At 41.6% G+C, this 17,505-nt stretch overlaps 1 protein-coding gene across 10 annotated transcripts in view; it reads right to left on the reverse strand.

Moving 5' to 3' along the window:
- pdss2 (prenyl (decaprenyl) diphosphate synthase, subunit 2) overlaps positions 1-17,505 on the reverse strand; it is a 243,407-nt gene that overhangs the window by 153,136 nt on the left and 72,766 nt on the right. For 8 of the 10 annotated variants that reach the window (XM_069887508.1, XM_069887512.1, XM_069887513.1 and 5 more), the window contains 2 exons: positions 14,190-14,321; positions 57-255 (listed from right to left, as the gene is read on the reverse strand). In XM_069887508.1, coding sequence (XP_069743609.1) covers positions 57-255; positions 14,190-14,321 — 331 coding nt within the window. The remainder of the gene's footprint in view (positions 1-56; positions 256-14,189; positions 14,322-17,505) is intronic. The other 2 variants (XM_069887514.1, XM_069887511.1) reach the window with 1 other exon arrangement.

The raw sequence follows: 17,505 nt of genomic DNA on the forward strand, positions 1-17,505 counted from the left end.
TATAATATTTTTTTTCTAGCTCTTCTTGGAATAAGCATGGCAAAGAAACTCCCTACCTTTGTGTTCTGTAATTGAGCTAGACCTGTAGAGGCATTAGCTAGAAGGAAGTCTCCACTCAGAACAGCCATCTTGTTGCCAAACTGCATATCCTTCAATGAGCCATGTGATGATGTCAGCTCCATAATATTTACTATTCCACGATGCACTAGAAAAGCCGTATGGATCAGTTCTGTAATCTCTGCCAGATTTCGCTGACTAAAAAAAAAAAGAGTATTGAATAAATTATTTCCAGGCTTCAAACCAGCAATCCCTCATGCCCTTCCTCAATCAAAATTTAAGAAACATAATTTCAGATCAATTAGTACATGGATACGCATTTTCTGGATGCTAATTGGGAAAAAATGCTTTAAAAAAAAAAAATCTCTTAAGATCCCCTGCCCCATTTCACTGCCTCATTGTACTTTAGTTTTAGAGAAATCCTTTGCAAATGCCAAAACAATTTTTTTTTTTTTTTTTTTTTTTTTTTTTGCTGTGTGCAGTTAGTATCTTTTAAACTAGAGGCTTGTGCCCAAGATGGCGGACCCCATGCTAGACAATGGGTAACGAGGGGTTGTGGGCTCCGGAGTGGACCAGTGGAGGGCACCAAAGGGGGAGAATAAACCCCACTGAAAAGTCTGGGAGATCACCCTACAGGAAAGGTGACAAGGCAGCAGACCAGCGAGGGGCTTAGAGGGTGAAGGACCCACACCGGGTGCGGGCGGCTGGAGAGTGGTTCATGGGAACCAGGGTATCGGGACCAGATTTGTGAAGATGCTGATTTCGATAGGTGTTCACAAAGGGGCTTGGGTGCGGAGGGCTTCCAAATCGTATCAGAAGTTCGGAACCAGGAGCTCAGGTTCATCAATGGAGCTGACAGGGTGTCGTGCTTGTGCAAAGGATATGGAAGAGCAGAAGGGGAAACCACAGACACTCAGTCTCTGTAAAGGGGCTTCTCTTTTTCTTACTGTTGGGTGTGCTGGGCTAATGGTGTCTCTTTGTTTGTCTTTCAGCAGGCAAAAGTTGATTATTTTGTGTATTTTACGACAATACAGAAATCTTAGACCTGGTTGGCAACAATATGGTGTAGAAGCAAGGATCACGAGCTCCTCCCTACTTTCTATTTTTTTTCCATTCCTTCACCTATTTAGTTCACCACAAAAATGTTACAGATTTTGCATCTTGCTCTTCTTTTATCTGTGTTTGCCTCAAAATGGCTACAAGAACCGGTAAATCTGGGAATAAAGAAGAAATGGCAACTTGCCTAATAATGGAAGCTATTTCTGAGCCTCTGGACCAATTCAGACAGGCACTAGCAGCTGACTTCAAAACTTCTTTAAACTTGTTTCTGTCTATTTTATTTAAAGTTTAACAACCATGATCATATAAAATAATTAAACAAAATATATCTTTAAAACAAACATGGTTTATATAATAGAGAGGAAAAAACAGCTCCCCAACCCCTTATACTAATCAACGCCCCCCCTCCCAACATCCCTACCCTTAACCTCTAAAACCCCACTAACCACTAAAAAGGAAAAAAATAGAAAAGTTGAGGAGAAATAACCAAAAATAACAGAGTAACTAATCATCGTGTGATGGGGATATCCTGCCACATACAGGTCCAGATCTTTAAAAGTTTTAAATCCATAAATTCCAAATAAGGGCTCCAAACCTTCCTAAAAAAATATTTCTCTCTCAAATTATATGTTACCTTTTTACCAAAGGAATACAAAATCTCAATTCTGAATGCCATCTTTGTAAATTAAGTTCTATTTGATTTTTCTAGGTAACTGCAATACAATTCCTTGCAACTGATAATGCTAATCTAAAAAAAAGCCACTTGAAATTTATCCAGATCTAATTTCAAACTGTACTTGTATCACTAATTTAAAAAAATTAATGGGTCCAAAGAAAATTTAATTTTAAAAACATTTTGTAAAAATTCTCTAACCCTAGATCAAAAAAATTTAACTCTTTCACATGTCCGTACTGAATGCAAAAATGTCCCCTTCTCCTTCTGTGTTCTTTCTCTAGATGCGGAGAAAACGGTTGATCGTGTGGAGTGGATGTATTTTTTTTGCGATTTTAGAAGCATTTAATTTTGGACCAAGTTTTATTACATGGATAAAATTACTGTACTTGTGCCCTACTGCTTCAATCCTCACCAACTTTCAACAGTCACAACCTACCAATCCCCAACAGGGAACCTGTCAAGGGTGCCCTTTAAGCCCATTACTTTTTGATCTGGCCATAGAGCCATTAGTAATCGTGTTCCGAAGTTGCAAGGATATCTCAGAGATTTGGAGGAAAGGAGTAAAACATAAATTTTCCCTTTATGCAGATGATCTATTGCTTTTCATATCACCCTGAAACCTCTCTCCCCCTCCCCCACAATGTCATTACTCACCCATTTCAATCAGTTCTGAGGATACAAACTAAATTTACATAAAAGTGAATTTTATCCTGTTAATAAATTTACATCAGTGTATACTAACTTTCCCTTTATGATTGTGCAAATCAATGTACTTACCTTGGTATTTTATAGTCACAAGAAAACATGAATCTCTTCAAAGAAAATATTCTCATTATGTTAAAACATTTAAAACAGTGCTTAATGCAGAGGTTACCACGTCTACATCCCTGGTGGGCCGAATTAACTCTATCAAAATGAATATGTGGCCTAAATTGTTTATATTTTTTTCAGACTATACCGACTTTCATTCCTAAATCTTTTTTGACTCATCAGATTCTGTTATATTGTCCGATATATGGAAGGCCAAGCACCCTTTAAAAGGGATAGAGACATGACACTGCCTAATTTCTGATTTTCTACTGGGCAGCCAATACACGCAACCTTACGCTTTTGTTATACTTTCATAGAGGAGTTGACTGTCCATTATGGGTAGTTATGGAGTTGAATTCTGTTAAAAACCTTAACATTCCAGCACATCTTGGATCCACATGTCCTCTTTCCTTAAATAAATCAATTGATAATCCAGTTATCAGGCAGACTGTGAGGGTATGGGCTCAGTTCAGAAAGCATTTTGGTTGTCATGGGTTTTTTTTCTTTCAAGTCCTATTCTATCCAATCATCTCTTCCAACCTTCTTTACATGATTCTGCATTTCAAGATTGGTATAGAATAAATCTTTAAGCATTTTAAAAATCTTTTTATCGATAATAGTTTTGCATCATTTGAACAAATTTCTGAAAGAATTCAACCTACCAAATATTCATCTGAAAATCAGGCAGGTTCTCCTCTCTCAATTCTCAAACTTCCCTGGGATACCTGGTATGAATAACTGTTGATGTGTTTTTTTTTAGTTTACAAAGGTTTAATATCTGTTATCCATGATAAATTAGCAGGTTTAAGATGTGCCTCTCTTGATAAAATCAAAACTGCCTGGGAACAGAACAAACCTTTCACTGTCAGATGAGGTTTGGGATTCAATTTTTAAGTTGGGTTCATTCTTCTTCCCTCTGTGCCCATCACTGTCTTCTGCAATTTAAAGTTGTGCAGAGGGCTCATATGTCCAAAGTCAAATGATCTCGGATTTAATTAAATGTGGATTCCTGTTGTGACAAATGTAGGAGAGATGAGGCTTCCCTTATTCACGTCGTGGATGTGTCCTCGCCTTAAAAAATATTGGAGGGATATTTTCCAAACCTTGTCCCTCACCCTCAATTTAAATTTCAAACCCAACCCTTTGGTTGCCCTTTTGGTAACACTGGAGAGGATGACATTCATTTCACTCCAATCAAATATAGCCCCCTGTCATTCGCCTCTCTTTTGGCGGTATTAATAAGATGGAGGGATGCTGCCCACAGTCAATGGTTGAGAGATATTATATCTCGTTTAAATCCAGAAAATATTTGCTACACAGTTAATAATACTAACAAAACGTTTCAAATGGTGTGGAGACCTTTTCTAAATTATTTACAGAACCTTAGTTAGACTAAGGTCTGTTTCCTTTACTCATTTTTTGCCTTTTCTCTTTAAATATAAAACCCGACTTCCAGCAGCTCACTGTATAACTCCAGGAAGGAATCACACTTTTAAATATACAATTTTGGTTTATAGACAGGGCTAAAGAGGTGAGGGCATTTTGGGATAAAATTACAAGATGTGCTCAAAGTCTGACAATTTTGTTCTTTAATTTTTTTACATTTATGTTGTTTACTCGACAAATTTTCTGTATATGCTGTTTATTCTTGTAAAAAATGAATACATAGAAACATAGATAAATAAAGGGATCTTGTTAATGCGCATCATACATGTTAGATTGGTTAAAAGTTGTGGTTGTTCTTTAACTGCTCACTTGCTAACTCAGTAATCATGAAATGATCTGACATTCCAAGCTGCTAATATTTAATTGCTCTGATGGACTTTTGTAAAAGTGCAGTGCCGTGGTAAATTTAGTGAAGTCGGTGGTCATTATAGGCTCTTTCTAATCTCTTCTTTACTTATTGGAATTGATAAGTGCGATCCACAAAAAGAACTGCTTAGCCAATTGGAAAGGTGGCTGACCAACTCCAGTGGGGTGAAACAAAAGTCTGCAGTCGCTGCAATTATAGTAAAACCACAGAAACTCAGCAGGTCTCACAGCTGGGACTGAGCTTTTCTTCAAGGGAAGACCAAACTCAGGAAGGTGCCTGAATAAAAAGGGTAGGGGGAGGAGCACAGACCAACAGGGAAAAGGTGATAATTGGTTATGGATAGAACAGGAGAGAGACCATGTGAATTGATCAGGGAAGGTGGGAAGTGCAGTGAACTGGAATTTACTGTTTGTGTATTGTTCAGATGACTGGCTCCTCCCTTGGCTCCACCCTCACCTACCCCAATATAAACCCTGGTTTTCCCGCCTTACCTCAGATTCACCCAAGGACTGTTGAATCTACCGGCCATTGATTCTAAGCTATTAAAAGCGTGTTTGTACTCCTCACTTGTCTATGAGAGCAATCGGTCGCGTTACAATTTTAATAGCTTAACTTTGAAGCCAGGCATGCTCTGTCCCCTGAGGAATTCGCCTTCTGGCTGGAGTGCTTTCAGTCCTACCTGACAGCCACCAAGACGTCTTCTACTCCAGTAGTCTCTGGAGATCTGCGCTTCTCTCTCGAGTCAGCCCCAAGGGGTTTGCTGTCATCAGGGACTGTGGTACTTATGAGTCAGCTGTAGAAGGCTTGAAGGCCCACAACATGAGGCCCTAGAATGACATGTTGGTGAGGTACCAGCTCTCTCTCAACGTCAACAGTTTCTGGGTGAGTTGCTCAACGATTACTTCCTTGAACTGTGAGCCCTGACTAGAAAATGCCACTACAAAGCAGCCACAGCTCAGGTGAGAGAGGAAGAATAAATCTTGGACACCCTCGTGTCAGGAATGAGGTCGAGGTATATGAGGAAGCGGCTGCTGGAGTTGGGGAAGAAAGACTTGGCCAGCACCCTGGAGCTGTCGAAAGTGCTCGAACAGGCCCAACTGGGAGCTGATGACCTCACAGGAGATAGTGGGTCTGTTCAGAGGACTAGGTCATTGTGGCGCCGGCGACCCCTGCAGCCCCAGCGCCGACTGCAGCGGCCACATGCGACTAGGGTTGCTACTTCTATGGACAGGCACAGCACCCCCACGCCCGATGCCCGCAAAAGACTCCATGTGCTCAGGATGCAGTAAGCTAGGGCACTAGCTGAAAGTCTACAGGGCTAAAAGGAACCCAAAGAGGGCAACCACATGTGCAACCCCCAAATCATCATTCAACCCATGCCCGAGTCCTGAAGTGCCAGCCTCAGCCTCTCCATGCTGCTCGCTGCCAGCATCTTGCTGCGAGACCCACCACTGAAAGTAAAGCCTTGCGAGAAGCATGGCAGTCATCTTGCTGCATTTCAAGATCAACGTCACTTAGTCCTCCTTCGGATCAAGATGAGAGAGTTGACATCAGTCTGGGAAGCAACAGGGACTATTCTGATGGAAGAAGTGAATGCAGTGAACTGGAATTCACTGTCTGTGTGTGTTGTTCAGATGGCTGGCTCCTCCCTTGCCTCCTCACCTCCCCCAATATAGGTGGCGTTTCCAACCTTACCTCAGATTCACCTGAGGACTATTGTGTCTATCGGCCATTGATTTTAAGCTATTAAAAGCGTGCTTGTACTCCTCTCTTGCCTCTGAGTGCAATCAGTCATGTCTCCGGAAGGTCGAGGATTGGGAAGTTTTATAAACTTGCAGAAGATACCTGAAAATCTCAGGAGGAAAAAGTAGGCTATCTTATGCTTATTCCTTGAAGAAGGGCTCAGGCCCGAAACATTGGTAATGTATCTTTACCTCCTATGAACACCACTGGCTGAGTTCCTCCAACATTGCTGTGTTTTTACTACAATCTCAGCATCTGTAGACTTTTGTATTTCACTCTAGCAAATAATAATCTCACTGTGGAAGAGATTAGCAGTGTGCCAGATGTTGAAGGGTATCAGGAAGTGAGTGCAGATACTATTTCAAGAGAAAATGTGCTCAGAAAGCTGATTGGTCTAAAGTGGATAAGTCTCCGAGACTGGATGGATTACACCCTCAGGTTCTGAAATAAGTACCAGTAGAGATTGTGGAGGCATTAGTAATGATCGTTCAGGTATTAATAGATTCTGGTATGGTACCAGAGGACTGAAAAATCGCTAATGTCACCCCACTATTCAAGAATGGAGGGGGGCTGCAGAAAGGAAATGATTGGCTCATTCCCCTGATGTCAGTGGTTGGATAGATGTTCAAGTAGCTTGTCAAGGATGAGGTTACATGACAAGATAGGGCAAAGCCAGCATGGTTTCCTAAAGGGAAAATCTTGCTTGATACACCTATTGGAATTCTTTGAAGTGACAAGTAGGCGAGATAAAGGAGGTGCAGTGGATGTTGTGTCCTTGGATTTTCAGAAGGTCTTTGACATGGTACCATACATAAGGATATCTAACAAGATAAGAGCATGTGGTACAATAGGACATATAACAGTGTGGTTAGAGCACTGGCTGATTGGCAGGAAGCAGAGAGTAAGAATACAAGGATCAGATTTTGAATGGCTGCCTGTTGTTAGTGGAGTTTAACATGGGTTGGTGTTGGGGCCACTTCTTTCTATGCAGTATATTCATGGTTTGGATTATAGGATGAATGGCGTTGTGGCTAAGCTTACAGATGATATGAATGGAGCAGGAAGGGTTGAGGAAACAGAGAGGCTACAGAAGGATTGAGACAGATGTGGAGAATGGGTAGAGAAGTGGCAAATGAAATGCAATGTTGGAATGTGCACGGTCATGCACTTGGGTAAAAAAAAATAAATGGGCAGACTATTGTTTCAATGGGGAGAATATTGAAAATACCCAGATGCAAAGGGACCTGTGCATCCTCATCCAGGATAGCCTGAAAGTAGACTTGCATGTTGAATCGGTGGTAAAGAAGGTAAAATGCAATGCTGGCATTCATTTCAAGAGGAAGAGAACTTAAGAGCAGGCATATGATGTTGAGGCTTTATAAGGCATTGGTGAGACTTCACTCGGAGTATTGTGAGCAGTTTTGGACTTCTTGTTTAAGAAAGGATGTGCTGATATTGGAGAGGATTCAGAGGATGTTCACAGGGATGATTCTGGGAATGAGAGGGTTATCATTAGAGGGACACTTGTCAGCTCTTGGCCTCTGCACATTGCAATGTACAAGAATGAGGGGGGAGGGGGGATTCTCAATAAAGCATTTTGAATGCTGGAAGGTGGGGACGTAGGTTGTTTCCCATAGTGGGAGAGTCTAGGGCAAGAGGGCACAACTTCAGGATTGAAGGGTGTCCGCTCAGAACAGAGATGCTGAGACATTTCTTCAGCCAGAGGGTGAAGAATCTGTGTAATTTGTTGCTACAGGCCAAATCATTGGGTGCATTTAAGGTAGAAATGGATAGGTTCTTGATTAGCCTGGCAGTGGGGCTGAGTGGGAAAATGGATCAGCTCTTGATTAAATGGTGGGGCAGATATGATGGGTGGAACAGCCTATTTCTCTGCTCCTATGTCTTGTGATCTCTCCTGTTCTCCTATCCAAGCCCACATGAACGTCCAAGGGTTGCAGCATGAGGTAGAAGGTACACAAGCCTGAAATTGGGCACCTCAAGGTTCAAATACAATTTTTAAAAAAATCAAACAAAACTATCAGGGTCTTGAACCTTCCCATACTACACTCAACATAGCAATACACAAGGACCATAAATCTGTCTGAACTATTAAAACACCATCTTTTCCTACAACTGCAACTATTATCCTTTCTATGTTTATCTTTTTTTCTCACATGTGACAATTTCATTTGTATTTGTTTTTTTGGGGGGGAATTTTATATACCTGTGTAGCTACAGCTAGCAAGAAGGATTTGAGTGCATGTGTACTTTCAAGAATGAGTACAAACTCTCATCAAGTTGCACAGCTCAAACAAAGGTCCTTTCAGTCTAACTCATCCCTGACGTCCAATGCTACTCTTACATTTTATTTAAGATGTCGTTAGCCACGGGTGAGGTGCCGGAGGATTGAAGGTAGCTCACGTTGTTCAGTTGTTTTAAAAAGGCTCCAAAAGTAATCCTTGAAATTATAGGTCAGTGAGCCTGACATCATGAGTATGTAAGTTTTTAGAAGGTGTTCTAAGATATTGGATATACACTCATTTGGATAGGCAATGACTGATTAGGGATGGTCAATATGGCTTTGTGAGTGGTAGGTCATGTATAACCAGTCTTATAGAGTTTTTTGAAGAGGTTACCAGGAAACTTGATAAAGGAAAGTCTGTGGATGTTGTTCTCATGAATTTAAGTAAGGCCTTTGACAAGGTCCCACATGGGAGGTTAGTCAGGAAGTTCAGACGCTTGGTATTCATGGTGAAGTAGTAAATTGGATTTGACAACAGCTGGATGGGAGAAGCCAGAGAGCAGTGGTAGATGATTGCTTCTCAGACTGGAGGCCTGTGACAAGAGATGTGCCTCAAGGATCAGTGCTGGGACCATTATAGTTTGTCATCTATATCAATGATCTGGATGATTATTTGGTAAATTGGATCAGGAAGTTTGTAGTTGACACTAAGATTAAAGGTGTTGTGAACAGCAAAGAACATTTTCAAACCTTACAGAGGGATTTGGACCAGCTGTAAAAATAGGATGAAAATAGCAGATGGAGTTTAATGCAGAAAATTATGAGGTGTTGCATTTTGGAAGGACTAAGAAAGAAAGGACATACATGGGAAATGGTAGGGCCCTAAGAAGTGTGGTTTGAACAGAGGGATCTGGGAATACTGATACATAATTCCCTGAAAGTGGTGTCCCAGGTGGATAGGGTTGTAAAGAGAGCATTTATAAATCAAAGTATTGAGTACAAGAGATGGGAAGTTATGGTAAAGTTGTGTAAGACATTGATGATGCAAAATTTGGAGCATTGTATTCAATTTTGGTCACCTCATTACAGGAAAGATACAAGACAGAAAGAGTGCAGAGAAGATTTACTAGGGCATCGCCCAGACTTCAAGTACTAAATTAAAGGAAAGGGTTAAACAGATTAGGACTTTACTCCCTGAAGCATAGAAGAATGAGAGGAGATTTGATTGAGGTATTTAAAATTATGAGGAGATAGACAGAGTAAATGAAGATAGGTTTTTTTCTACAGAGGGTAGGTGAGATACAAACCAGAGGACATGGGTTAAGGGTGAAAGGGGTAATGCTTAGGGGCAACTTCTTCATAATGGGAGTGTAGAATAAAGTGGTGAATGTGGGCTTAATTTTTACATTTAAGAAGAATTTGAACAAGTACATGGATGGGAGGACTATGGCAGGCTATGGACTGGGTGCAGGTCAGTGGAACGAGGCAGAAAAATGGTCTGGCACAGACTAGAAGGCCGAAAGGGCCTGTTTTTGTGCTGTAATGTTCAGTGGTTCTATGACCAGTTCATAATGTTGAGACCTTGAAGATTTTCTAAGAGTTCTTAAGAACTAAATTTGAAAAGGTCTCTCATATTCAACATACTTTGTTTTTAATTCTGACATAACTTTTAATGTGTACACATAAAATTAAATAATATTAAAAGACAGTCAGGAAAGATATACTGAGTTATTTTTTTTAACATTACTGACAAATATCAGATTGTCAGTTTTAAAACATATTATGCTACATTCACCAACCCACATTACAATTATATATTCCTATGTCGACATTTGTAATGGAAGCTGTCAAAGTTGTCATCAGTATAGTTGGAGAATACAAAACCACTAACATAATGGGGCCTGCAATTCCCAATGATCTAAATATGCAATTTTTGAGGCAGTTTCAGGTTTGATTTTGAAGTGTATACTCGACCCAGGGATCAATTAAAGAAAAAAAAGGAATACTTTAAAACAAATCCACTTAATTACAAAGCAATATTTGTCACCATGACTCTAAGTATCATTCTCCACGTTGCGATGCAAGAAAATAAATATTAACATGATTTGCACAGCACATGAAGTGGTCCACTGCCCCACATGTCGGCACCAAACACTGATGCCCTATTAATACCAAAATTTGCCGCTTGCACATAATACATAATCCTCTGTAACTGTCAGATGTCAACAGACCGGGCCACGTAAGACTATTGAAATATATCCTCGCCAGAAGCCACAGAAGAACCAAGAAATTAGCAACCTGTTGTTAGAAAATGAAATGTGAAAGTTTGCAGATGCTGTGATTGTCGTAAAAACACAAGAATGCTGGAGGAACTCAGCAGGCTTCGCAGCGTCCATGAGTGGTGAAGCTATATAACCAACATTTCGGGCCTGAGCCCTTCTTCAAGGCATCAACTTGATTTGTTGAAGACCAGATCTGTAGTGTTCAGGTTAGGTGATTAAGCAACATACAGGAAGTTCAGAAACAACAGATAGATGGAAGGCCATCACCAATGCAATTCAGAACTATGTTGGGACTCTCAGATGATTGGTTGGCAGCTGAGCCAGGCCATCACATCCAACAAGGTGAAATGAGATAGTATCATTAACTGCAGAACCCTCTCAGATGAGCTGAAGACATGCCGTTTACTTTAGAAGGGAAAACAATGATGCACCTTCACAAATCCCCACAGCCTCTGGTGACTATGTGCTCCCAGTTTCTGGGGTGGACATGAAACGAACCTACAGGAGAAGGACTCATCAGAAAATGGCTTGGACAATGTACCTCGCTGCGTCCTTAATATATGTGTAGATAAACTGTCTTCAAGTTTTTGCAGACATTTTCAAACTACCGCTGCTATGGTCCAAGGTCTCCACCTGCTTCAAAAGGACATCCATCATACCGGGGACCTAAACTGAGAAAGCTGACTTGCATCAATGACTACCGGCTAGTGGTACTTGCATGTACTGTGGTAAAATGCTTTGAAAGGTTGGTTATGGAGCAAAATTGGCTCCCATTTCAGGAAGGGCCTGACCCACTTCAAGTCACCTATGATTACAACAGGTCAACAGCGGATGCCATCTCACTGCCCTTCTACTCTGCATTGGACCACCTGGACCACAAGAACAGGCTGTTGTTCACTGACTGTAGTTCAACAGCAACCTAATAAAATAATGCATGGATCTCAGACTCTGTTCCTTTGCAACTTCTTTACCAAACCTCAATCAGCGTGGATTGGCAACATCATTTCCTTCACACTGACCATCAACACAGAGGCCACCATAAGGCTGTGCGATTCGCCAATGCTCTATTCCTTTGGCACACATGATGGCGCAGCCAAGTTTGACTCCAAACTAATTTATAAATTCACTAATGTTATCACTGTAGTTAGTCAAATATCTGTAAATGATGTAGTATGCAGATCAAGAATCTCAATATCACTAAGGTCAAGGAGTTTAATGTGGACCGGGAAGGCTGAGGAACCGCACATCTTTTGGTCTTTCTAATGCCCACTTAAGTTCATTCCTGCAACCTTTATAATCCTCTCGAGCTCTGATTACAGCTTCCCAATCTTCCCTGCCCTCCATCTCCATCTGCCTCAGAAAGACAGCCAGCATGTTGAAAGACCCATCACAGCCCAGAAACACACTCTTTTCCCTCTTCCCATCAGGGAGAGGCTGAAAGACAGGTTCTTCCCAGCAGGCATCAGGTTCCTGAATGAACCTGATAATAGTGCTCTCGTGCTTCCCTTCCTTAGTGCTAATTAATCTTCCTTTTCCTGTAAAGTGCACACTTGGCTGTATGCAATGCTCATGATAACCTGTGGGTCTGTTCACAGAAGAATCCTTCCCTCTATTCTAGGGATTTTGTGAAATAAACGACTAAACCTTGCATATGGCCTCCTTTTCCTTTTGATTAAATTCACAACATCTCATCATCCAAGTTCTCTTGTCATTGATCCTTCCTCCTCGTGGAGTACGTCAGTCCTGGACTCTAATTAGTTGGTCTCTAAATGACTCCCACCAGTCCGCTGTGGGCTTCTCCAATAACAACTGCTCCCAATAAACTTCCCCTAGTTTCTGCCTAAGAATGTCCTACTTTGCTTTACCCCAATGTCGTACTTTCCCAATTGGTCCAAGCTTATCCACTGTTCCAAACAATGCTCACCAAATGAAACTCGGATCATCTGGCCAATCTTATTTCCTTGTACAAGTATGCCCCCCCCCCCTCCTTGGTTCTACTTTATAAAGGCTGCTTCAAAAAACCCTCCTGGATGCACTTATCAAATACTGCCCCATGAAAACTTTTGGCACTAAGGATGTTCCAGTCATTATTGGGGAAATTAAAACTCATACTACAACAATTATGACAGTGTAACAGTTAGTGGAATACTACTCCAGCACCAGCAACCCAAGTTTGAATCAGCCACTGTCTGTCGGGGGTTTGTACATTCTCCCGGTCTTTGCATAGGTTGCCTCCCAAATTCCAAATACATATGGAGTTAATTGGTCACATGGGTGAATTTTGGCAGTGCAGGGTTGTGGGCGGGAAGGGTCTGTTACCGCAGTGCATCTCTAAAATAAAAACCTGTTCATCCACCTCCCCAAGTCTATTGGAAGACTTAGTGTACAGCCCAGAGATTGAACCTTTTCTTTTATTTCTGAGCTTCACTCATGTTGTCTCAGTAAATGAACCTACCATTATATCCTGGAAATGCAGCTCTGCCACTCTCCCAAACAGTGGAATGCCTCCAACTGTTTTACCTCCATCCCTATCCCATCTAAACTCCGTAACATTAACCTGACAGTCCTGTCCCCTTGTACCCAGGTCTCTGTAATGACCACAATGTCATAATAATTCCAAGTAATGATCCAACTGCCATACTCTACAAATGAAACACACTAAAGTAAACACACACCTATTGATTTTCAAGCAATGGAAATACAAATATTATACAAACATTGCCCTTCAACTAAGATCGAAATGCTGATCAATGATAATACCAATTACATTTTTAAACTTTGGACATACAGCACGGTAACAGGCCCTTTCAGCTCACATGTCCGTGTCACCCAATTTAGACCTAATTAACCTACACCCCCAGTACGTTTCGAATGGTGGGAGGAAACCGGGGCCCCCGCGGAAAACCCATTCAGACACAGGGAGAATGTACAAACACCTTACGGACAGCGTAGGATTTGAACCCTGGTCCAAAATGCTAGAACTATAAAGGTGTTGCGCTAACCGCTACACCAACTGTGCTGCCCAAATGCTGATCAATGAAGGGCGGCACGGTTGGCGTAGTGGTTAGCACAACACCATTATAGCGCCAGTGAGTGGACTGGGGTATGAATCCCACGCTGTCTGTAAGGAGTTTATATATTCTCCCTGTCTGTGTCTGCTTGGGTTTCCCCGGGGCCTCCGGTTTCCTTCCATCCTTCAATTGGGTATAATTGGGCAGTACGGGGTCATGGGCTGAAAGGGCCTGTTATCGTGCTGTATGTCTACATTTAAAAACATTTTTAAAAATTAATGTTCAAGAAATGTTCCCTTGAAGAATTAGTATTTATAGCCACATTTCCTACTCTTCAACCAAAACATTTTAATTATGCTTCAAGTTCAAATTTATTATCATCTGACAGTACATGAAACAATGTTTTTCTAGACTACAGAGCATACGCTTAATACAAAGTGCATAATAATCATACATTCATACATAAATAATGAAGAATAATTTACGTTTCATTTACAAGAAAGCCCGTGGAAAGAAGTTATTTTCCAGCTTGGCAGTCCTGGTTTTATTCTCCTCTACCTCCTTCCCGATAGTAGTTGTCAAAGATCCTGTGTGATGCATGGTAGGGATCCTCACCAATTCTTTGAACCTTATTTAAGCAACATTTGAAAAGAAGCTTATCAAAAAAAAGGCCAAATGAGCACGCTGACCAGTTTTATGTCTGTATCAATAATATTCTTTATTAATATTACATGCTAAGAAATGAGGGAACTAAATGATAAATATATATCAATATCTAAAATTCCTGCTCATGCACATTGGAATCATACAGCAATGGGGCCTGCTGAGTCTGTGCTGGCTGTTCATCACTCCATATAACCATATAACCACTTACAGCACAGAACAGGCCAGTTCGGCCCTACTAGTCCATGCCGTAGCAAATCCCCACCCTCCTAGTCCCACTGACCAGCATCCGGTCCATACCCCTCTAGTCCCCTCCTATCCATGTAACGATCCAGTCTTTTCTTAAATGTAACCAATGATCCCGCCTCGACCATGTCTGCCGGAAGCTCATTCCACATCCCCACCACCCTCTGCGTCAAGAAATTTCCCCTCATGTTCCCCTTATAATTTTCCCCCTTCAATCTTAAACCATGTCCTCTAGTTTGAATCTCCCCTTTTAAAATCTTAAACACCTCTATCAAGTCCCCTCTCAATCTTCTACGCTCCAGAGAAAAAAGCCCCAGTCTGCACAACCTTTCCCTGTAACTCAGACCCTGAAATCCTGTCAACATTCTCGTGAACCTTCTCTGCACTCTCTCTATTACACTTTTTTCTTTTCTTTTTTCTTTGGCTTGGCTTCGCGGACGAAGATTTATGGAGGGGTAACGAGCTGCAGGCTCGTTTGTGGCTGACAAGTCCGATGCGGGACAGGCAGACATGGTTGGTTGGGGTTGGGTGTTGGGTTTTTCCTCCTTTGTCTTTTGACAGTGAGGTGGACTCATTTACACTAATCGTACATTAATTCGCATGTTTTATTCTTCCCACATTCTCATCAACTCCTCCATGATGCTACATGTGCCCCATGGGCACTTTACAGTAGCCAATTAATTTACCAACTCACATCTTTGGATAAAGATCCATGCAGACAGAGGGAAAATGTGCAAATTTCACCGACGTGACTCATGGTCGGGATCTCTGATGCCGTGAAGCTCTGGCAGCTGCATTTCTGTGCAACCAACTGTGTTCAGTTGAATCACTCACTACAACACAAGAGGGGCAATCAACTCACTGAAGCAAAGCAGTCTTTGAGGAAAGGAATCCTGCAAATCTCCATTTCTTTCCGTTACCGGTTCTGTCTCACATGCCCATCAGTGTCCCTTGATTTTTCTGCCATCCACTTTCTCTACAGTCGCTCATCAACCAACTTTTGGGATGTGGGAGGAAGTTGGAGCATTGGGAAAAATCCACATGGTCACAGGCAGAACATGCAAGCTCCACTTTTGATGGTGAAGCAACATTTTGATGAATACAGCTCAGCTGCTTGTTTTAAAAATTGGGTGCTCCAAGCAAATATCCAGAAGAACGCTCATCATACATGCTTATAATCAGTTAGATTTAAGCAAAGCCAGTTCCCCAATTCAGTTAATCACAATGATTATTCAGCATTTCATACTCAAACGTATGGGGAAAAGGCAAATGAGTTAATGTAGTCAGAAGGAGAGCAAAGTAAATAAAGACTTTATAGAAAACCGCCTGCTTGAAACCCATGACGTTTCTGGGGAAGGAGGACTGGAAGAAATCAGTCAGTTCCCGTTATAGCCACGATTAAAACTCTCTGGAGGGCTTTTCAGAAAATTAACAAATTGCTTATAACAACTTGAAATTGCAGTGGCACACAGCATCTATCTAACGTTTTAGTCAGTGAATTTGTGCTCAAAGCTGGCAATATTTAAGCCCTGAAAGGCATAGCTCGCTAGTGCCAAGAATAACATACTTTATTTCCACCGTCTATTCAAAGTAATTAACAACAGAGCACATTACAAGAAGTTCGACATAGTTGGGCAATCGGCCACGGATTTTTTTCAGCAGTAATTTTGGAACATTGCACTTCAAGAATGGAGGTCTTGAAATTAAATTGCGATTATATTAGCACACATCTCCGATCTCAGACAATTCAAAAGATTTTAGAAGGGTAAAATCTTATTAAAAAGTTGAAACTAAAATGTCTGGTGTTCAATTTCAAGCTCCTAATAAATAAAATATGTTACAAAATGTCTAATATTTTCCCAGACCCTTATTTTAAAATGCTAGAGTGGCAAAATATCAATGATTGAGTTTTCGTTGAAAAAAGTTGATATTTAACTATAAAAAAGACAATAAATCATCTTCTACCTTTACTTGAAATACATAGAATATAGATCAGTACAACACAAGAAAAGGCCCTTCGGTCCTCACATCCACACCAAACTTGATACCCAAAATAAACTAAAACTCTGCTGCTTGATAGTTATTCCTCCATGTCCTTCATATTAACATGTCTGGCAAGAAGCCTCTTAAATGCATCTAAAGCATCTAGCACCACCACAACACCTGTCAGCCCATTCAAGGCACTTCACACAATGTAAAATATTTGCCCCACACATCTCCATTGAATATCTTCCCTCTCACCTTAAGGCCCTTTCATGCCAGGCCTCCTCCTGCGCCACATTCATGTTGAGCGGCGCCTTGTAGCATCCTCTTGAGCCAATGGAGGCAGGGCTGCATCGCTACCCGCCATAAATACATGGCAGAGTAATGGCAGTCTTCCCTACCCATAACCCCCACACAGCTAGAACCGCTCTGTGTTTCCCTGAACAGTTTATGGGTAGGGAAGATGGCCATAGCTTTGCCACTTTTTGAGCCGCAGAGAACGGCTCGGTGAGGTGCCAGAGCAGCCGAGGGGGCCATTACAGCCCACACCGACCTCCCCAACGGACTCCACCCTGATGGCCCCTGCCATGTCAGCTCTCGCCGGCTGGCCCTGTCCTGAGGGAGAGGGGTGAGTGGGTGGGAGAAAGAGGGGTTGCTGGTTGAAGACATCATCACATCTGCCCCTAATCAGCCGGTGTATATTCATGTGAGGCAGTGGAGCGCAGTGCTCCGATTATCCTTCCCAGAGAGGGATTACAGTCGGCACTTTGGAGTTGGCCACAGCACATTCATGGAGATAAGTGTCCCGACACAAGGGCAAAGAATCTCCACCTTGACAATTGGGCCTTTTCACTGCATGAAAGAGCCTTTATATTCATGCCCTCTAACGTGTGATGCTCTTGCTCTGTAAAAAAAAGATT

Source organism: Narcine bancroftii, chromosome 6 (genome assembly GCF_036971445.1).
Source record: "Narcine bancroftii isolate sNarBan1 chromosome 6, sNarBan1.hap1, whole genome shotgun sequence".
Taxonomy (NCBI): Eukaryota; Metazoa; Chordata; class Chondrichthyes; order Torpediniformes; family Narcinidae; genus Narcine; species Narcine bancroftii.